The following is a 22,802-nucleotide window of genomic DNA, read 5'->3' on the forward strand; positions in this document are numbered from 1 at the left end:
CAATGCTAAAGTTGTCCATGGATGTGACTCAAACACAACCTTTGGGATGCTGGACACACGTTATACGCCCACCCATACTCCCCGAACAAACTCAATCCTTTCGTTTTGTAACCTTCAGCTTAATGTAACCATACCAAACATATCATACTCATTTCAGTTTCGCAGATTAACATATATTCTGTTACGTCTAGTCTGAGGCCAGGCTGTTAAATAACGTGGTGGACAATTTCAACCTAAAATAAATATCTACAAGGTTGCATTAGGATAGAAGGCCTAAGCAGAGCCTTCAATTTAGCCAAATAGAAGGCTATATGGCTATGCGTTATCACCCATTTGTAGTCCAAATGTGCATCTTACAGATCTTGGAAGCTATCAAAATAATAGTTGGGTTGTTAGATGGGCCACATTCCCTTGTCCTTAAATCAGCTTGAAATGTTGATGATACACATCTCTGACCATCTCTTGGTAGGCCTACTGACTTGCATAGACCTAAATAAATATAAAAGTGGTAGACTCCGTGCAAGTTTTACCTGATTTTGTAATTTGGCAAGGTGTGTTTCTTCTTGATGATTCTTTTCAGCTGGTTGACAATGATTGAGGTGAGCTGGGGCAAGGGCCTTCCCTCGAACTGTGACTTCACCTCGAAGTCTATCAGTGGGTCCTCAAGGAACGCGAAGGACCAGTGCGTAAAAGGCATGCGAGTGAACTGCAGCTTCAGTCTTCCAACCACACGCGTCATTTTTACGAACAGGTATGCTGACTTCCCAAAAACGAGGTCTACATCAATTGCTAGATGGAACCCGCCATTATATTCAAGGTCCACCTCGAAATTGAGTTCCTCGGGCATGCCGTCTTCATTTAAACTCACTGGCTTCATAAGTTTTGCCGTTTTAAACACGGGCAAAGAATTACCAAGGGAGATATCCCTGAGACTGAGTCCCTCCAACAGCCGACCAGCTGTCTTGGTTTGTAATAGCTCCTCGAACTCCACCTTGAACTTTTTGGTCAGCCAATGCCTGACGACGGGAGTGTCGCGGAGTTCTCTGAATAGGAACAAAAATATAGCATTTAGAAAATTGCACGTCTCCGGTTTGGAGGTGTGGAGGGGCTCACTTTGACAAGGCGGTAGCGTTTGTTGTTTAGGGCTACTGCTGGTGGCAGCCGCTTCCTGATGCCTGGGAGTGATGGCCTCTTGCTGTTTGGGTGCAGCGGATGCGGATGATGTGTTGTCTTGTTGCTGCTGGCCTGATTCTGCATGTTGGTTATTAAAGTAATCCTTCAATGCGGGATCAGGCACTGCTTTGACATATTGCACTGTCCTGGCTATAGGCTCGGGGCTTCTCCGGTAAAGCAGTAAGAACTGTAATACCAATGTAAAGAGTGCTCCAGATAATGCGGAAATGACTATCAAGTAAATCATTTCGAGCAGTGTCCCTCTCCCTGTTTCCGCGTTAAAATGTTTTCATATTCCGACGTTTAACCGTCTTAACAATGCAAGTTCCACCTGGTCGCTCACAAAGCTGCCATATCATCTGCCTCTTCCCTGATCAGCGGCTCGTCAGCGACACTAAAAAAGTACTTCCGGGTCACAGAATTTCGGAAATTATCCAAATGAAATTTCCCCCATACTCGTAGGAAAGCATCATTAACCTATATGTATTCATGAAGTATGAAAAAATAATTGTCTAAACATGAACAATGATTAATATGTGTTCAATTTTCAGTTGCATTTGCATTAAATCATGTTTTTAAAACATGTTCTAGGATCAAGGTGCCTGGACACAAGATAGTACAACGATAGTGGTACAGGGAAAAATGTTTTGTGCAGATGTAAAAGTGGGGTGTAGAGTCTTCAGTAGGGTCTGTATTATATATATATATATATATATATATATATACTGCTCAAAAAAATAAAGGGAACACTTAAACAACACAATGTAACTCCAAGTCAATCACACTTCTGTGAAATGAAACTGTCCACTTAGGAAGCAACACTGACTGACAATACATTTCACATGCTGTTGTGCAAATGGAATAGACAACAGGTGGAAATTATAGGCAATTAGCAAGACATCCCCCAATAAATGAGTGGTTCTGCAGATGATGACCACAGACCACTTCTCAGTTCCTAAGCTTCCTAGCTGATGTTTTGGTCACTTTTGAATGCTGGCGGTACTTTCACTCTAGTGGTAGCATGAGACGGAGTCTACAACCCACAAGTGGCTCAGGCAGTGCAGCTCATCCAGGATGGCACATCAATGCGAGCTGTGGCAAGAAGGTTTGCTGTGTCTGTCAGCGTAGTGTCCAGAGCATGGAGGCGCTACCAGGAGACAGGCCAGTACATCAGGAGACGTGGAGGAGGCCGTAGGAGGGCAACAACCCAGCAGCAGGACCGCTACCTCCGCCTTTGTGCAAGGAGGAGCACTGCCAGAGCCCTGCAAAATGAGTACTGCCAGAGCCCTGCAAAATGACCTCCAGCAGGCCACAAATGTGCATGTGTCTGCTCAAACGGTCAGCAACAGACTCCATGAGGGCCCGACATCCACAGGTGGGGGTTGTGCTTACAGCCCAACACCATGCAGGACGTTTGGCATTTGCCAGAGAACACCAAGATTGGCAAATTCGCCACTGGCGCCCTGTGCTCTTCACAGATGAAAGCAGGTTCACACTGAGCACATGTGACAGACATGACAGAGTCTGGAGACACCATGGAGAATGTTCTGCTGCCTGCAACATCCTCCAGCAATGACCGGTTTGGCGGTGTGTCAGTCATGGTGTGGGGTGGCATTTCTTTGGGGGGCCGCACAGCCCTCCATGTGCTCGCTAGAGGTAGCCTGACTGCCATTAGGTACCGAGATGAGATCCTCAGACCCCTTGTGAGACCATATGATGGTTGGCCCTGGGTTCCTCCTAATGCAAGACAATGCTAGACCTCATGTGGCTGGAGTGTGTCAGCAGTTCCTGCAAGAGGAAGGCATTGATGCTATGGACTGGCCCGCCCGTTCCCCAGACCTGAATCCAATTGAGCACATCTGGGACATCATGTCTCGCTCCATCCACCAACGCCACATTGCACCACAGACTGTCCAGGAGTTGGCGGATGCTTTAGTCCAGGTCTGGGAGGAGATCCCTCAGGAGACCATCCGCCACCTCATCAGGAGCATGCCCAGGCGTTGTAGGGAGGTCATACAGGAACGTGGAGGCCACACACACGACTGAGCCTCATTTTGACTTGTTTTAAGGACATTACATCAAAGTTGGATCAGCCTGTAGTGTGGTTTTCCAGTTTAATTTTGAGTGTGACTCCAAATCCAGACCTCCATGGGTTGATAAATTTGATTTCCATTGATAATTTTTATGTGATTTTGTTGTCAGCACATTCAACTATGTAAAGAAAAAAGTATTTAATAAGAATATTTCATTCATTCAGATCTAGGGTGTGTTATTTTAGTGTTCCCTTTTATTTTTTTGAGCCGTGTATATATATTTCCCAAAAAATGACCAAAGAAAAATAAAAAACAACTTATTTTATCTTTCATCTCTTTTTGTTTCATAATTAACCTTCAATTCGCTGTACCTCACTGGAGAAAGCATTCGACAAAGTGAAACAGCGTCCCTCTGTCTTTGTATGTGTAGCCAATCTATCTGATGTTGTCAGGTCAAAAAGAGTATGTATGATATTGTTGCCACCGTAGGGTTGTGTGCAAGGAAAGCCGGAAAGCATTTGACCTCCCTTGATTAAAAAAAATATTTATACACTAATAGCCATTCAGTATTGAGCTAAATTGAATGAACTCAACTGTGAATGGTACAAAAAAAGTGTAAAGGGAAGCCAGATTGGATTTGGCTTCACACCAATCACTTTACATCAAAAGCCAAATGTCATTAACAAAACAAAACTTGAATTGTTGCATGTCGTTGTGTTGTTGTCCTCCAGTGGCGAGCTATCTAGCTAAAATTGGCCCTATCCTAAATTAGCCATTTATGGAGATAGTGATTTGGACTTGTGGTTTAACTTAATTCTCAGTACTGGCCAATGATAATAAAGGTGATTCTAACCCAACTATAAAATTATACATTGTGCCTCGGGGCTGAGAGGCTGGAAGTTCAATATGTAGGTAGTAACCTAATGTTAACTAGCTGGCTAATCATTGCTCATGAAAGGAAGTTAGACTAGCGAGCAAGCCTAGGACAACAAAAACTAAAAGTGTGTACTGTATGACAGCCATAGATTGTTTCGGTAACATGAAAGAAAGGAGGATGGCATTGGTATTTCTCTACAAGTAGGGTGAGCCAACATGTTTTTCTACTTATGTACACACACACAAATCAGTACCAATAGACAGCCACATGGTATTTAGCTTACGTTTATTGGACTAAATTGTTTTGGGAATCTTTTAGTTGTCACTATATTAGACATCTATTAGCATAGGTGATTTGATGATGTTGAAATGGTGCTGGAATAGTGGAAGCAGCTACTGTTTTCTTTGCGACTTGTTGTAACTTTCCTGTGGTCGTTTAGTAGTCCGAAAATGACGAAAACATTAACTTGATTGACCATGCTGTCAGTCATGTTACATGCAATATGCCTTGCGGACTCCACTAGACAGATGTTGCGCTCCAGTTTTGTGATCAAACAAAGGTGTGGTTGAATTTATTCTGCCACTGTGTCTTCTTATTGTCTCGGCCTTAGGCCTATTTATCACAGTGGCAAGGCATATGAACTAACAGGTTATTGAGGAAATAATGAAAATATCACAATACAGGTTGTAATATGGCATTATTGTCCTGGCTTGGCTTCCCCAGGGATTTTACCCACACACTGCTACTGCTGTTCAAACTAATACAGATCTCTTGCACGGCGTATAAGAGTGTATTGCATTGGGGGCTACGGAGGGGGCAGAGTGAAATGCCAGCAATGGGCATTGCAACACATTCCCCCTCCAAAATTAATCATATTTGGTTAGTAGAGACTATACTGAGTATCCCCCCCCCTCCCCCAAAATACTCAGTAGAGTTTCTAGAAACCAAATATTATTCGTTTTTCAAGGGGGACTGTGTTGCACAGCTTGCTGCTGGCTTTTCACATTATGCACTATATAAAGCTGCAAAAATATATAGATTTTGTATCATACGCCTAGCGTTTTTACCGGTAACTTTTATTTTGAAGGCTAAATTCAAAATCCGGAAGTCTTAATGTGGATATGATCCAGCTGGTGCTGCTGCCGTGACACTAATTCTTTCCTGGGGTTCAAGCTCCTCATCTGATTGGTCGAACGTTTTACGTAGTTGTGCGTAATGACGGAGTTCACAAAAGTGTACGTTAGGCAACACAACGCTCCATAGCCCAGGGGTGTAAATTCACAAGAAACCAAACGGAACGAAACGGGGAGATGCATACTTGCATTTCTCCAATATGAACTCTTATTTTCGTTGCAAAATGGAACCTTTAGCAACTGTTTTGATGAATGGTTACACCCCAGGAAAACTGAAGCCAAATGATTGTCTCTTTCAAAGTCACCTGCCAGTTTTACGCAGTGAATCATGCCTCGTGAAGAATAATGCCAAATACCGGGCATATTTAATCTTTCCACAAGAACATCTGCTTGCCAAAACAACACTTTAAACAGGATAGGCTCCAAAATAATTTATGCGTAAAGAACATAATATTGCGCATTGATTCAGGCCTAGACTATAGACTGAAATTAAGTCGTAATAAATGCATAGGCCTAAAAGCAGGTGTTGCATTGCATTTCGAAGGGAACCTGTGTTCGTACCCATACATGACGTACTCACACATGACAGCAGATGGCAGCACCTTTACATTTGAATCTGCAAAATACACTTTAGAAAGGAAGAATCTTGCGCAGTGCAAACGCAATGGTGCATTGCAAGTAAGCCATTAAATGATACCATGATGCAATGCAACCTTGTTACATTGTATCACTGCTTTAGCAGTCAAGGCAGTGTCAAAGAAAGTATCTGTTTATTATTTACCATAGCACAATGTGTGTTTGTTTTTTCACATAGCGGACAACACCAACATGTATTTCAACATTAGTTTCTACTGGAGTCTAGAGTAGACAAGCCTATTGGATCGGCTGCTATATTTCATTCTGGGATGTTTCCTACTGTTCAATGTTCACATTTCAATACTGTAGCTAAAGCTACTGATATACATTGATTCTTGAAGAATATAACTTATAAATGCATCATGATGCATCAAGATTAGGCAAAATCTCCTCTGCACACCAAGTGGCATGGCTGCCTTTGGCTGAAGCATGATTACTGTTAGGCCATTTTCGACAACAGTGTTATGAGACCTACAGTACCAGTCAAAAGTTTGGACACACCTACTCACTCAATGGTTTTTCTTTATGTTCCCTATTTTCTATATTGAAGAATAATAGTGAAGACATCAAACCCTTGAAATAACACATAAGGAATCATGTAGTAACCAAAAAAGTGTTAAACAAATCAAAATATATTTGAGATTTGAGATTCTTCAAAGTAGCCACGATTTGCCTTGATAACAGCTTTGCACACTCTTCAAATCAAAGTTTATTTGTCATGTGCGCCAAATACAAAAGGTGTAAACCTTACTGTGAAATGCTTACTTACAGGCTCTAACCAATGGTACGAAATAAAAAGTATGTGTGTGTGTGTGCGTGTAGGTAAGTAAAGAAATAAAACAACAGTAAAAAGACATTTGAAAAAAGAGTAGCAAGGCTATATACAGACACCTGTTAGTCAGGCTTATTGAGGTAGTATGTACATGTAGGTATCGTTAAAGTGACTATGCTTATATGATGAACAGAGAGTAGCAGAAGCGTAAAAAGAGGGGTTGGCGGGGGGGGCACACAATGCAAATAGTCCGGGTAACCTTTTGGTTACTTGTTCAGGAGTCGTATGGGGGTAAAAACTGTTGAGAAGCCTTTTTGTCCTAGACTTGGCACTCCGGTACCGCTTGCCATGCGGTAGTAGAGAGAACAGTCTGACTGGGGTGGCTGGGGTCTTTGACAATTTTTAGGGCCTTCCTCTGACACCGCCTGGTGTAGAGGTCCTGGATGGTCCAGTGATGTACTGGGCCGTACGCACTACCCTCAGAAGTGCCATGCGGTCGGAGGCAGAGCAATTGCCACACCAGGCAGTGATGCAACCGGTCAGGATGCTCTCGATGTTGCAGCTGTAGAACCTTTTGAGGATCTCAGGACCCATGCCAAATCTTTTTAGTTTCCTGAGGGGAAATAGGCTTTGTCATGCCCTCTTCATGACTATCTTGGTGTGTTTGGACCAATCTTGTTTGTTGTTGATGTGGACACCAAGGAATTTGAAGCTCTCAACCTGCTCCATGACAGCCCCGTCGATGAGAATGGGGGCGTGCTCGGTGCTCCTTTTCCTGTAGTCCACAATCATCTCCTTAGTCTTGGTTACATTGAGGGATAGGTTGTTATTCTGGCACCACCCGGCCAGGTGTCTTACCTCCTCCCTATATGCTGTCTCGTCATTGTCGGTGTCGTCAGCAAACTTAATGATGGTGTTGGAGTCGTGCCTGGCCATGCAGTCTTGGGTGAACAGGGAGTTCAGGAGGGGGCTGAGCACGCACCCCTGGGGAGCTCCAGTGTTGAGGATCAGTGTGGAAAATGTGTTGCTACCTACCCTCACCACCTGGGGGCAGCCTGTTAAGGAGTCCAGGATCCAGTCGCAGAGGGAGGTGTTTAGTCCCAGGATCCTTAGCTTGGTGATGAGCTTTGAGTGTACTATGGTGTTGAACGCTGAGCTGTAGTCAATGAACAGCATTCTCACATAGGTGTTCCTTTTGTCCAGGTGGGACATTGCAGTGTGGAGTGCAATAGAGATGGCATCAACTGTGGATCTTGGGCGGTATGCAAATTGGAGTGGGTCTAGGGTTTCTGGGATAATGGTGTTTATGTGAGCCATTACCAGCCTTTCAAAGCACTTCATGGCTACGAACGGGAGTGCTACGGCTCTGTAGTCATTTAGGCAGGTTGCCTTTATGTTCTTGAGCACAGGGACTATGGTGGTCTGCTTGAAGCATGTTGGTATTACAGACTCAATCAGGGACATGTTGAAAATGTCAGTGAAGACACCTGCCAGTTGGTCAGAACATGCCCGGAGCACACGTCCTGGTAATCCGTCTGGCCCCGCAGCCTTGTGTATGTTGACCTGTTTAAAGGTCTTACTCAAGTCGGCTACGGAGAGCGTGATCACACAGTCGTCCAGAACAGCCGATGCTCTCATGCATGCCTCTTGGCATTCTCTCAACAAGCCTCACCTGGAATGCTTTTCCAACAGTCTTGAAAGAGTTCCCACGTATGCTAAGCACTTGTTGGCTGCTTTTCCTTCACTCTGCGGTCCAACTCATCCCAAACCATCTCAATTGGGTTGAGGTTGGGTGATTGTGGAGGCCAGGTCATCCCTAGGTCATCTGATGCAGTACTCCATCACTCTCATTTTTGGTCAAATAGCCCTTACACAGCCTGGAGGTGTGTTGGATCATTGTCCTGTTGAAAAACAAATGATAGTCCTACTATGCACAAACCAGATGGGATGGGGTATTGCTGCAGAATGCTGTGGTAGCCATGCTGGTTAAGTGTTCCTTGAATTCTAAATAAATCACCATCAGTGTCACCAGCAAAGCACTCCCACACCATCACACCTCCTCCTCCATGCTTCACTGTGGGAACCACACATTCAGACATCCGTTCACCTACTCTGCGTCTCACAAAGACACAAAGATTGGAACCAAAAATCTCAAATTTTGACTCAGTCCAAAGGACAGATTTCCCCCTGTCTAATGTCCATTGCTCGTGTTTCTTGGCCGAAAGAAGTTTCTCATTATTATTGGTGTCCTTTAGTAATGGTTTCTTTGCAGCAATTTGACCATGAAGGCCTGATTCACGTAGTCTCCTCTGAACAGTTGATGTTGAGATGTGTCTGTGACTTGAACTCTGAAGCATTTATTTGGGCTGCAATTTCTGAGGCTGTTAACTCTAATGAATTTATCCTCTGCAGCAGAGGTAACTCTGGGTGATCCTTTCCTGTGGCGGTCCTCATTAGAGCCAGTTTCATTATAGCTCTTGATGGTTTTTGCGACTGCACTTGAAGAAACGTTCAACATTTTGACAGACCTTCATATCTTAAAGTAATGATGGACTGTTGTTTCTCTTTGGTTATTTGAGCTGTTCTTGCCATAATATGGAATTGGGCTTTTACCAAATAGGGCTATCTTCTGTATACCACACCTACATGGACTCCACATGTGAATTGATTGCCCCCAATTTATCTTCAGAGTTCGTACTGTTAGGTGACCTAAATTGGGATATGCTTAACACCCCGGCCGTCCTACAATCTAAGCTAGATGCCCTCAATCTCACACAAATTATAAAGGAACCTACCAGGTACAACCCTAAATCTGTAAACACGGGCACCCTCATAGATATCATCCTGACCAACCTGCCCTCTAAATACACCTCTGCTGTCTTTAACCAGGATCCTAGCGATCACTGCCTCATTGCCTGCGTCCGTAATGGGTCCACTGTCAAACGGCCACCCTTCTCTGTCAAACGCTCCCTAAAACACTTCAGCGAGCAGGCCTTTCTAATCGACCTGGCCCGGGTATCCTGGAAGGATATTGCCCTCATCCCGTCAGTAAAGGGTGCCTAGTTATTCTTTAAAAGTGCTTTCCTCACCATCTTAAATAAGCATGCCCCGTTCAAAAAATGTAGAACTAAGATCAGATATAGCCCTTGGTTCACTCCAGACTTGGCTGCCCTTGACCAGCACAAAAACATCATGTGGCGTACTGAATTAGCATCAAATAGTCCCCGCGATATGCAACTTTCAGAGAAGTTAAGAACCAATATACACAGGCAGTTAGGAAAGCAACGGCTAGCTTTTTCAAATAGTAATTTGCATCATGTAGCACAAGTTACAAAAAGTTTTGCGACACTGTAAAGTCCATGGAGAATAAGAGCACCTCCTTCCAGCTGCCCACTGCACTGAGGCTAGGAAGCACTGTCACCACCGATAAATCCACGATAATCGAGAGTTTCAAAAAGCATTTTTCTAAGGCTGACCATGCTTACCACCTGGCTACCCCCCTGCATCTCCTTCACCCAAATCCAGATAGCTAAGGATATGAAAGATCTGCAATTTCTGGACCCCTACAAATCACCTGGGCTAGACAATCTGGGCCCTCTCTTTCTAAAATTATCCACCGCAATTGTTGCAACCCCTATTACTAGCCTTTTCAACCTCTCTGTTGTATTGTCTGAGATCCCTAAAGATTGGATAGCTGCCGCGGTCATCCCCCTCTTCAAAGGGGGAGACACTCTAGACCCAAACTGTTGTAGACCTATATCCATCCTGCCCTGCCTTTCTAAAGTCTTCGAAAGCCAAGTTAACAAACAGATCACCGACCATTTCGAATCCCACCATACCTTCTCCACTATATAATCTGGTTTCCGAGCTGGCCATGGGTAAGAGACAGTACTGTGCAGCCGTCTTCATCAACCCGGCCAAGGCTTTCGACTCAATTACTGCAATCTTATCGGCAAGCTCAACATCCTTGGTTTCTCAAATGACTTCCTCGCCTGGTTCACCAACTACTTCTCAGAGTTCAGTGTGTCATATCGGAGAGCCTGTTGTCCGGACCTTTGGCAGTCTCTATGGGGGTGCCACAGGGTTCAATTCTCGGGCCGACTCTTTTCTCTGTATCTATCAATGATGTCGCTCTTGCTGCTGGTGATTCTCTGATCCACCTCTACGCAGACAACACCATTCTGTATACATGTGGCCCTTCTTTGGGCACTGTGTTAACTAACCTCTAGAGGAGCTTCAATGTCATACAACACTCCTTCTGTGGCCTCCAACTGCTCTTAAAGGCTAGTAAAACTAAATGCATGCTCTTCAACCGATCACTGCCCACACCTGCCTGCCCGACTAGCATCACTACTTTGGATGGTTCCGACTTATAACCGTCCAGAGTTGTGATGCTAGTCGGGCAGGAGGGTGCGGGCAGCGAAGTTGAAGAGCATGCACTTAGTTTTACTTGCATTTAAAAGCAGTTGGAGGCCTTGGAAGGAGTGTTCATTAGCTTACTGATCACTGCACCTGTACACAGCCCATCTGTAAATAGCCCACCCAACTACCACATACCCATATTGTTATTTATTTTTGCTCTTTTGCACCCCAGTATCTCTACTTGCACATTATCATCTGCACATATATATCTCCAGTGTTAACGCTAAATTGTAATTATTTTGCCACTATGGCCTATTTATTGCCTTACCTCCCTAATCTCACTACATTTGCACACACTGTATATTGATTTTTCTATTGTGTTATTGACTGTACATTTGTTTATCCCATGTGTAACTCTGTGTTGTTGTTTTTGTCACACTGCTTTGCTGTATCTTGGCCAGGTCGCAGTTGTAAAGGTGAAATAAAATAAAAACATAAAAAATAAATACCTTGTTACAATACAACTGATTGGCTCAAACGCATTAAGGAAAGAAATTCCTATTAAAAATGGTACCAACACATCCTCCGAGAGCAACTTCTCCCAAACATCCAGGAACAGTTTGGTGACGAACAATGTCTTTTCCAGCATGATGGAGCACCTTGCCATAAGGCAAAAGTAATAACTAAGTGGCTCTGGGAACAAAACATCGATATTTTGGGTCCATGGCCAGGAAACTCCCCAGACCTTAATCCCATTGACAATTTGTGGTCAATCCTCAAGAGGCGGGTGGACAAACAAAAACCCACAAATTCTGACAAACTCCAAGCATTGATTATGCAAGAATGGGCTGCCATCAGTCAGGATTTGGCCCAGATGTTAATTGACAGCATGCAGGGGCGGATTGCAGAGGTCTTGAAAAAGAAGGGTCAACACTGCAAATATTGACTCTTTGCATCAACTTCATGCAATTGTCAATAAAAGCCTTTGACACTTATGAAATGTTTGTAATTGTACTTCATTATTTCATATTAACATCTGACAAAAATTCTAAAGACACTGAAGCAGCAAACTTTGTGAAAATGTATATTTGTGTCATTCTCAACTTTTGGCCACGACTGTATATAATTCCTTGGCTATATAGTATTCAATAGCATCGCCCTGGCTAAGGAAAGTTATTGGGTCATGTAGTAATGGCGGAACTTAAATGGTTAATCTCCAGACAGGTCTTTCGGTCTCCATGACATGTCTTCCATTGTGTACGGGAAGTTGCTCGACATGAGACACTTCTGATCAGAGAAGAGGCATATATGATTGAAGTTTGAACTTTTTCTACTATTGAGCATCATCATCATTACATTATCTTTAACCTCCCACCCCCTCAGCTCAGTCTCGGGTACTCAGTCGCCGAAGTGGTATCGCCACTCCGCATCAATTTTGTTATCAGACGTTGTCATTTTACTATTAGGTGCAACGGACTTTTCTCTTATGTGTACGTCAATTTGTGTCAAGATGAATAGCTTGAAGGCGTTTAAGGAGCCATTCGGTAAGTCTGCACTTTTATTTAAAATGTTTAAATTATAGAGATATGTCGTTTATGGTCCTCTTGTATGTTATCTATAGGCTTCTTACTGGTTGTGGATGAATGTTATCCTTAACGCGTGTTTGAATCTACATCTTCCCACTGGGCGAAAACTGTTTGAATCAACGTTGTGTTCACGTCATTTCAACAACAAACAATTCAACGTGGAAAACTGATTTAATTTGTATAAAGACATATACGTAGTTTTTCACCCAACACATTACTTTATTAGGCAAGTCAGTTAAGGACTAATTCATATTTACAATGACCGCCTAACGGGGAAATGTGGGTTAAAAATATACGTTGAATGACGTCTCTCCCCAGTGGGTTGTGTGCTTTTTGAACAACCTACTAATTTACAAACGGACAGTCTAACTGTAAATTTGGAATGTCCTTTTGATTTGTTTTTTTAAATGTAGGCTATAAGAACTTTTTTATTAATACATATTTCCACATCTTAGTTGTAAGAATGTATTGACATAACAGAGAACTTGCATTTTATTGGTTCCATTTCAATGTTCTCTTCTCACAACTGGCATTTCCCCAAACATAAAAAACCCCTTCCTGTATCAATGACTGTAAGGGACTTGCACCTTATTCTCAGTCAGTGGCGGTTGGTGCAGTTTAAGATGAGGGAGGATGATACATTTTTTTTATGAGCATGGCCTTATTTCTATTACAGCATATTGGCTGGCTGTCATTCATTATCCATTCAAATCAAATCACATTTTATTCGTCACATGCACGTATTTAGCAGATGTTATTGTGGGTGTAGCAAAATGCTTGTGTTCCTAGCCCCATCAGTGCAGTAGTATCTAACAATACAAACAAATCTAAAAGTAAAATACTGGAGTTAAAAAAATATATAAATATTAGATTGAGCAATGTTAGAATGGCATTGACTAAAATATAGTAGAATAGAATACAGTATATGCATATGAGATGATTAAAGCAGTATGCAAACATTATTTAAACATTTATTAAAGTGACAAGTGTTCCATTATTAAAGTGGCCAGTGATTCCAAGTCCATGCGTAAAGGGCAGCAGCCTCTAAGGTGCAGGGTTGCGTAACCGGGTGGAAGCTGGCTTGTGATGGCTATTTAACAGTCTAATAGCCTTGAGATAGAAGCTGTTTTTCAGTCTCTCGGGTCCCTGCTTTGATGCACCTATACTGACCTCGCCTTCTGGATGTTAGCAGGGTAAACAGGCCTGTGACTCGGGTGGTTGATTTCCTTGATGATCTTTTTGGCCTTAAGCTTTCCACCTTCTCCACTGCGGCCCCGTCGATATAGATAGGGGCATGCTCCCTCTGCTTTTTCCTGAAATCCACAATCAGCTCCTTTGTTTTGTTGACGTTGAGTGAGAGGTTATTTTCCTTACGCCACTCTCCCAGGGCCCTCATCTCCTCCCTGTTGGCTGTCTCATCGTTGTTGGTAATCTGTTGTGTTGTCTGCAAACTTGATGATTGAGTTGGAGGCGTGCATGGCCATGCAGTCATAGGTGAACAAGGAGTACAGGAGGGGGCTGACCACGCACACTTGTGGGGCCTGTGTGTTGAGGATCAGCAAAGTGGAGGGGTTGTTTCCTACCTTCACCACCTGGGGGTGGCCCGTCAGGAAGTCCAGGTGCCAGTTGCACAGGGCGGGGTTCAGACCCAGGTTCCCGAGCTATCGTCACAGCATTCTTACATAGGTATTCCTCTTGTCCAGATGGGATAGGGCAGTGTGCATTGCGATGGCGATTGCATCGTCTGTGGATCTATTGGGGCGGTAAGCAAATTGAAATGGGTCTAAGGTGTCAGGTAAGGTAGAGGGGATATATATATATATCCTTAACTAGCCTCTCAAAGCACTCCATGATGACAGAAATGAGTGCTAAAGGGCAATAGTCATTTAGTTCAGTTACCTTTGCTTTCTTGGGTACAGGAACAATGGTGGACATCTTGAAGCTAATGTCCGGAAGCAAGACGTGGGTGATTTTCCCTTTGTATTGTGTGATTGTCTATAGACCCTGTCACCCAGCTCAATGTAAGATTGATAGGTTTAGGCTTCTACATGACACTTTACATTTCTCTGTACCCATCACAAGGTTGCTACTACGTAGCCTAGGAATGAAAGTTTACAACAGAGAATTTTGAGTAATCAAGGTGACAGACAGTGACACATTCAATACTGCCTTGCACACTCTTGCCTGCAACTAGCTGATCTAGGGAGTAATCATTAGTCCAACAGTTGCAAATGTGAATTTCTATTGGACAAATTCAGGTATTTTTATCCCAGTTTCGTTCTGTTTAAGAAATATTTTTGAACAGATTTGGCGGAATGAATATGCCCCGAATAACAGTCAAATACAGTTCACTGCATTCTCTAGCTAAGTGAAAGTAAGACAAAATACAACCAAATATAGCTACGTAGCTCTTTCTCTCGCTTCTCCTTAATTTTGGAAGAAATTAATTTGTTCAAAACTGTTCAATTGTCCTTCTCTCTTTTTGAGTCAACTACTCACCACATGTTATGCACTGCAGTGCTAGCTGTAGCTTATGCTTTCAGTACTTGATTCATTCTCTGATATTTTGATTGGGTGGACATGTCAGTTCATGTTGCAAGATCTCTGATAGGTTGGAGGACGTCCTCCGGAAGTTGTCATAATTACTGAGTAATTCTATGGAAGGGGGTAAGAACCATGAACCTCCTAGATTTTGTATTGAAGTCGGTGTACCCTGAGGAGGACGGAAGCTAGCTGCTGTTGAGGCTACTCTAGACCTTCATTGCAAAACAGTGTTTTAATCAATTATTTGGTGACATTAATATATTTAGTATAGTTTTATCTAAAAAGGCAAACTTTTTTAAATGTTTCACTATTTGAATTTTTATGAAACTCACTGAGGAATATAGTCCTCCCCTTCCTAATCTGAGTATCCTCCACTGCTCTCAGTGGATGAAAAGATGTGTGGGAGTTGGAAAATATAAAATTCTGTCAGTGATAAAAGTGAGTAGGGTAGGCCTAGGCTATGGCAAACTACTAACGTGATTAAACATAGCATAAAACTGTTACCTCAAATTTGAGACATTGGACACCCTGATTAATCAAACCTAAATGGAAAGCTATGCTACTGTGTTTTTTAAATGTCAATGTTGTAAAAAATATAACCACAGATTTTATATGTTTGGTTTTCACTGTGAATCTATAATGATTTTAAATGGTTAATCAATAATGTTTGCAAATGTAAATGGTTGTTTTGGTGTGTGAAAATGTGAGCTGTCCCCTTGAGCTCATGCAAATGAATGACATTTACTCTGTGATCTGTTTGAACAGATATTTGTTGGGTCTTGAGGATGCCTTTTCACTTGAATGAGCAGAACAATAATACCCCACTGCTGCACAATGCTCTGGTTCTTTCATAAAAATGTCTGCTTTTTTAATACTGAAACGTTGTCCTCATCAGCATGTCTTGAAGAACCAGATCTCTATTATTTCTTACTATTGCGTTGTCAATTTCAGTATAGCATCCAAGGCCTTTACAGCAGCCGAAGGCTTTAGGTCAGCAAAGTACGCCTCATCTCACTCAACAAATCACAGAACTTATTTTTCGTGCTGAGCATGGTGGAACTTGAGTTTTCCAGCACAGACACATACACACACAACCCTCAATAATCCACCGTGCATAGACGAGGCAACGAGGCATTTGTCCATCTTTGTGTTAGAGATAGAAACTGCATGGATTGAGTTAGGTATTAGCACGTCAGCACGCCATTCATCTCAAGCCATTTGTGTGCCTTTGTCACTGCTGAGCAAATGCACCGTTACACGATCTGATTAAATGTTTAAAAACTTGACTTATCTTAGCAGCAAAGGCATGGGTGGTCAAAAAGGAGAAAATCTAGGTTCATCTCTGTGGAATCATGGCCTCGAGGGATCTAACGTTATTATGATGTGGCTTATATTTCATCTCTTGAACTTTTTCCTGAGCGAGTAGGTACATGTCTCTGCATTCCCTGTGCAGCAGAAACAATACTGAGATGAGCTGGGTTTCTGCTTATAGTTGATGAGTAGGGGATGTGGGGCTGATGTGTCTCAGCATTGCATGTACTAATAAGGAGCAAGGTAGAGTGAGTATGCATTACCAAAGGATCTGTACATAACTCTGTGCAACCGCAGGCCTAGAATGAGACTCTATTTCTATGTATGCAACAGCAATTACATGGTTATTACAGTGACACTGACTTAAATGTAAATGTAAAACATCACTAACTCTTCTGCTGTTATTGATCTTACTGAGAGCTTGGCATATGGAGAGGTAACTGGCAGGTCCTCTCTTGTCTCACTGTCATCATAATCATGTAGGAAACAGTTGAGAAAATACTGCAAGATGACAATATGCAGAAAACACTGCAAAATGTACTCTTTTTTTCCCACGTGGCACAGATGTCAATTCAACGTCTATTCCACGTTGATTCAATGTAATTTAATTCAACATTAATTGAACCAGTGTGTGCCAATTAAGTTGTTTGTAGCCTGCACAGAAATTATCACAGTTTCTGGACCATGATCTATGACTAGAATATGTGAAAATAATTTTGTTCAATCAAAACTCGTGAGGGTGTTTTAGTAGTTATTTGACGTCTTGACAAAATCTCCCTTCTTGTTGGTGATATGGTCAATCAATGACAGACTGACAGGCCCCTGGTGCGAGTGACCTTACAGCTCCATTATAATAACATTTGCTGTGGTAAAATTGATTACGGTGCATCAGTTTGTGTGTATATGTTTGCTCACGTCACCAATGTGAGAGAACCCTGAAAATGTTGTCTCTGGTTCGAGGAAGTGAGTCCACCCACGTGTTTTCATTTGAGATCTTTGCCTGGCACAGTTTCAACTGTGTCACTAACTTAATGTAGCTATAGGAAATGGTCTTTAGTTCACTTGAATGTGTTTACAAACCCAATGTTCCCATCTAAGCCGAAGTGAGTGTCAGCTTCATGGAATGTAACCTAAGAAAGGCCAGAAAAGTCAGAGCAGCTCTTTATTTGGAGCCCTCAGGTCTCATACAATAGCCTTACAATGATGCAGACTGATGGAAGCCTGCATGATCTTGTAGAGGTACAGGTAAGTGCCAAAGTAATGTAAAGATGAGCAACTGAGGAATACAAAGTAAATTGAAAGCAGGTGCTTCCACACATGTGTTGTTCCTGAGTTAAGTAAGCAATTTACATTTACATTTACATTTAAGTCATTTAGCAGACGCTCTTATCCAGAGCGACTTACAAATTGGTGCATACACCTTATGACATCCAGTGGAACAGCCACTTTACAATAGTGCATCTAAATCTTTTTAGGGGGGGTGAGAAGGATTACTTACCCTATCCTAGGTATTCCTTGAAGAGGTGGGGTTTCAGGTGTCTCCGGAAGGTGGTGATTGACTCCGCTGTCGCCTCCGCCTAAACATTCAATCATGCTTAGGGTTATGTATAAAAATACTGAGTAGGCCATTATTTTGGCTACCATGACTATGCCCCCATCCACAGGGCACAAGTGGTCACTGAATGATTTAATGAGCATGAAAACAATGTAAACCATGGCCGTCTCAGTCACCAGTTCTTAACCCAATTGAACACTGATGAGAGATTCTGGAGCGGCGCCTGATACAGCGTTTTCCACCACCATCAACAAAACACCAAATGGGGGAATTACTAGTGGAAGAATGGTTTTACATCCCTCCAATAGAGTTCCAGACACTTGTAGAATCTATGCCAAGGTGCATTGAAGCTGTTCTGGCTCGTGGTGGCCCAACACCCTATTAAGACACTTTATGTTGGTGTTTCCTATATTTTGTCAGTTAGACTTAGCTGTATGTTTTAAAGCCAAAATTGAGGGCTTTGTACATCTGCAACTCATCCATGTGTGTCCATGTCCACTATATCAAGACCCAGGACAATCAATCATTTCAGATTTAATCTATCCTCTTCATTCTGATATTTGCTTTGATGAAAAACTGCATTCCATCAGCCATCATTATATATAACATCTGCAATATGTTCCTTTCCATTGTTCTCTTCATGTAATATCCCTGTTTTGTCTTGACAGATAGAATCATCTCTGAACCAGTGGAGGACACAGATACTAGTAGCTTCATGGCAGAAATGGTATGGCCGTCTGTCATCAGAAACAAACTAGTGTTAAGAAATGTACAATCTGAATTTAATTGAACGTTTTCTAATTTCAAAAGAATAGAACAAAATGAGTGCTAACTCTTCAGTCTGAGTAGACTGAGAAAAGCCATTTTTTCGGAAAATAGCCATGTAAAGTAATTTAACCATCGTTGAGTACATTATGCTGGGATTTCTTACGCCCAGGGACTAATATAGAAGCAAGTTGCAACAAGCCACTTTTTGCTATCCAACACAGAGTATAATTTTTCTCCACAGTTTGTGTTTTAATTGCTATCTCTCTGTCTTCAAATATTTCTATCACTATAAAGATCAGAATCCATCAGTGTCATTTTGTAGCAAAGCTGAACATGTGTGTTTGTGTCTCTTAGTCCTTGAAGTCCAACTATCCAGTCCAAGTCACAGAACCTCAAGGTAGGTGCTCTAAGCTCAATACATCTGTTCACACAACTGATGTGCCTTTCTAGGCCCTCTGATGAGAAAGTACAATATTCATCTATACCTTCGATCTGTCCTTTCCAGATACAGTGACACTGCAGCTGAGGTCCATGCCACCTGGCTACCTTACACCTCTCTCAGACAGAATAAGACAGGTGGGTGATGGGCTCACTTACACTGAGATAGTGTAGTTTCTTTGTGTTAGTTTCATATTAATGTGAAAATGTGGTGATGAGCCTTGACAGGATGCTCCTGTAAACTGTAGATTACTAAAGATAACTCCAACCGCTCAGCCAGCATCTGAAAATGTCATGACCTGGTCTGTAATGTTTGAGCCTTTGTAACTGGAACTAGTGGTTGGTGTCAAAACCACAAGACCGTTTTAATGAGTGAGAATGATCGCTTGTTTCCGTATAGGAAAAGGTTTATGAGTTGGTTTAAAAAGGTTGTGTTATTTTAATACTATCGTTTAGAATACTGTAAGGCAGGTATTCCAAATAAAAATGTGATTCACATGTTTTATATATATATATATATATATAATATCCTATTTATTTATTTATTCACATTTTCAAACAGTCCATGTATATTTTCCAACAATACATTTGGGTGAGGTTTTTTTCTCGTCTGAGCAGCCTCGTTTCACTGCCAAACATTTCATTAAACCATCTAGTGTTCAGCGAAATAACAACACAATGTCAAATACAGGTAGCCTAGTCAAATAATTAACATCCAATCACATTAACCGTTACTCTCTCACGGGAATTACACTAATGGTCCGTATGTAGCTGCTGCTCATGTTGGTATCTGTACTGATGGTGCAAAAGCCATGACAGGGAGACATAGTGGAGTGGTAACGCACGTGCAAGCAGTTGCTCCCGACGTGACATGGGTACACCGCAGCATCCACCGAGAGGCTCTTGCTGCCAAGGGAATGCCTGACCGCTTGAAAGATGTTTTGGACACTACAGTGAAAATGGTTAACTTTGTTAAAGCAAGGCCCCTGAACTCTTGTGTATTTTCTGCACTATGCAATGATATGGGCAGCAACCATGTAACGCTTTTACAACATACAGAAGTGCGCAGGTTATCAAGGGGCAAAGTATTGACACATTTTTTTAAATTAAGAGACAAGCTTAGTTTTCTTTACTGACCATTTTGTCACACGACTGGCCTATCTGGGTGATGTTTTTTCTCGCGTGTGATCTGAATCTAGGATTATAGGGACTCTCCGCAACTATTCAATGTGCGGGACAAAATTGTTGCTATGATTAAGAAGTTGGAACTCTTCTCTGTCTGCATTAACAAGGACAACACAAGTCTTTCCATCATTGTATGATATTTTGTGTGCAAATGATCTCAAGCTTACGGACAATGTCAAATGTGACATAGCGAAGCCCCTGAGTGAGCTATGTGAGAGTGGATTCTCGTCCCTCACTAGCATGTGTGTGTGTGGGAAATGATTTAAGACTGAGACTCTCTCCAATACAACCCAACATTGCAGAGTTATGTGCATCCTTTCAAGCACACCCTTCTCATTAACCTGTGGTGAGTTATTCACAATTGTTGATGAACAAATAAGGTTTCATATGTAAGATCGTTAAATAAAGAGCTAAAATATTGATTATTATTAGTTTTATGATGGCAACAAAAAAAAAAACATTTGAGAGTGCGCAGACTCTGGTGCTAGAGGGGGTATGCAGCTGGAGGTTGAATGTTTTAAGGGGTACAGGACTATAAAATGTTTGGGAACCACTGCTGTAAGATATTCTGAATCATATCGTAGTTAATTCCTCTCTATAATTAGAACTGAATGTAATGTTTTGTTTTATCCAACCTCGTACAGCCAGTGGAAGATGGTGTAGAGTGCATCTGCACAGGCTCCATCTCACCAGGTAATTTTCATTTTATCATGATATATACTATACCCCTGAACAACATTTCCAAGCACATGTTGTAGATAGATTATAGCAACACATCTTTCAAGACAGATGCATTACATTTGCATACAGTACATGTACCAAAATAGTAGACTAGAATAGAATCATTTTCATGTGCACTGTATATTTCCAAGGCTGTTGGTAATTCCATTCTCCCTTGCCCCAATCCCTACCCCTTAGACTTCCCCAAGGAGCTGCAGTTCTTGAACAACCAATGTGAGAAGTGCTGCTGCTCAGCTCCACCTCCAAAGATCAGTGACCTAATGGATGACAACGACTTGCTTGACTTACTGCGTCTTAAACTGGATCCAAATCATTGCACTGTCAAGAACTGGAAGAACTTTGCGAGCCGTTGGGGTATGAGCTATGATGAGCTGACTCTGCTGGAGCACCGGACCCAGGGCTCAATGTGCCACAGCCCCACACAAGAGTTCCTGCTGCGCAACAACCACAAGACCGTCACTGAGCTCACCGAACTTTGCCGGATCTACCAGCGCATTGATGTGCTGCGGCTTCTGCAACGCTGGATGGAGAACGACTGGCCCTCACGCTGGCAAAATGCTCATTAATCACATATGCCCTCATTAATCGCTATCCACTTTATTGAATTAGCAATGACAACAGGGACTTGGACCATTTGTTATCAGAAGCCTATTTATTAAACAACCAGTGGTTCCCGGATTTTAGATGATTTGGTGTGCAAAAGACAACTGGATCACATGCTATGACTCCTGTGGAGTTGAGGACTTAATGGGACTGATTGTCGTTTTGTACTTGTTACCAATACTGGAGTTCTGATTATCTCAACCGGCACATTCTTTTCTTTTTCAAAAGGTTCCTCATTCTCTGAATTGTTGTGTGTTCAAGTGTTGGTGTACCCACAAAAATAATGAGGCGGCTAGAGCATAAAAAGTAGAGCTGTGTTAACCAACATAGCACGTAAAGAAGGTGAGGTGGGAAAAAGAGAACGAGATTAAAAGGGTGAATTGTTCATCAATTGTAATTTTTTTTAGAACAGTGACCATGATAAGAATCAATGTAGTATATATCATATGGCAAAGATGACAGTGTTGCGTTTTGGTCATTATAGTCTCATAAAAATAGGAATAATCTCCAAATGTATTGTTCGTATTCATAGTTATTGAGTCTTGATTATTTTGGGATCGTTTGATGAAGCTGAGATTGTGTTTTTCAATTTCACTACAGTTTGAATTCTAATTAGTAATTTGCCCTTATGCTTTATATTGAATGTGGTTCCAATTCCTCTCCCCAACCCCACTTGAAGCAAATAAAAGCTAGATGTTTTGCATATTCTTGCTAATTTATCTTATTAACTTTCCCTCAATAACACGTTTAAAAAAATAATCATATCCTCATATCATCATTTACTTTAATCATGTCAATTAAAATACTATTTAAGGGATACTGTGAGATTCTTGCATCAGTTGAACTCTTGGATACCATTTGTATGTCTCTGCGTGCAGTATGAAGGACATTAGCGGTAGTTTCGCGAACCAATGCTAACTAGTGTTAGCGCAATGACTGGAAATCTACAGGTACGGAAGCATTGAAAATAAAAGTGACGAAAAAAAGGTTTACTATAGGAAGTCTTCCATGAAAGTTTGAGCTTTCTGTGTGTGTGATGATTATATCAACTTAGTTCATGTTTATTTGTTTTAATTTCAGTGATG

General features: G+C 41.9%; 2 protein-coding genes across 4 annotated transcripts in view; one reads left to right on the top strand and one right to left on the bottom strand.

Moving 5' to 3' along the window:
* The window catches only part of LOC118369659 (PDZ domain-containing protein 8-like), a 70,474-nt gene extending 68,915 nt beyond the window's left edge, over positions 1 to 1,559 (bottom strand). For both annotated transcript variants that reach the window (XR_008095061.1, XM_052498498.1), the window contains exon 1: positions 531 to 1,559. Coding sequence is in view for 1 of the 2 variants with exons in the window: in XM_052498498.1 (XP_052354458.1) it covers positions 531 to 1,420 (890 nt within the window). In the remaining variant the exon portion in view is untranslated. The remainder of the gene's footprint in view (positions 1 to 530) is intronic.
* Positions 604 to 22,420, top strand: edaradd (EDAR-associated death domain). 2 transcript variants are annotated; one of them, XM_035754220.2, is made up of 6 exons: positions 604 to 751; positions 18,651 to 18,709; positions 19,105 to 19,147; positions 19,256 to 19,326; positions 21,018 to 21,066; positions 21,292 to 22,420. In XM_035754220.2, exons 2-6 carry the CDS (start codon positions 18,698 to 18,700, stop codon positions 21,678 to 21,680), a joined length of 564 nt encoding a protein of 187 aa, XP_035610113.1. In that variant the 5' UTR covers positions 604 to 751; positions 18,651 to 18,697; the 3' UTR covers positions 21,681 to 22,420. The 2 variants fall into 2 exon arrangements, with proteins under 2 accessions (XP_035610113.1, XP_035610112.1); XM_035754219.2 differs by lacking the exon at positions 604 to 751 and adding an exon at positions 12,161 to 12,530.
* The last annotated feature ends 382 nt before the right edge of the window (positions 22,421 to 22,802 follow it).

The sequence above is a fragment of the Oncorhynchus keta genome, chromosome 36, assembly GCF_023373465.1.
Source record: "Oncorhynchus keta strain PuntledgeMale-10-30-2019 chromosome 36, Oket_V2, whole genome shotgun sequence".
NCBI classification, from domain to species: domain Eukaryota; kingdom Metazoa; phylum Chordata; class Actinopteri; order Salmoniformes; family Salmonidae; genus Oncorhynchus; species Oncorhynchus keta.

Coding starts and splice junctions, on each gene's coding strand:
- edaradd (XM_035754219.2), top strand. CDS start 12,473: ATGTGTACGTCAATTTGTGTCAAGATGAATAGCTTGAAGGCGTTTAAG. Junction 18,710..19,104: donor GTAGCTTCATGGCAGAAATG/GTATGGCCGTCT, acceptor TGTGTCTCTTAG/TCCTTGAAGTCCAACTATCC. Junction 19,148..19,255: donor CCAAGTCACAGAACCTCAAG/GTAGGTGCTCTA, acceptor TGTCCTTTCCAG/ATACAGTGACACTGCAGCTG.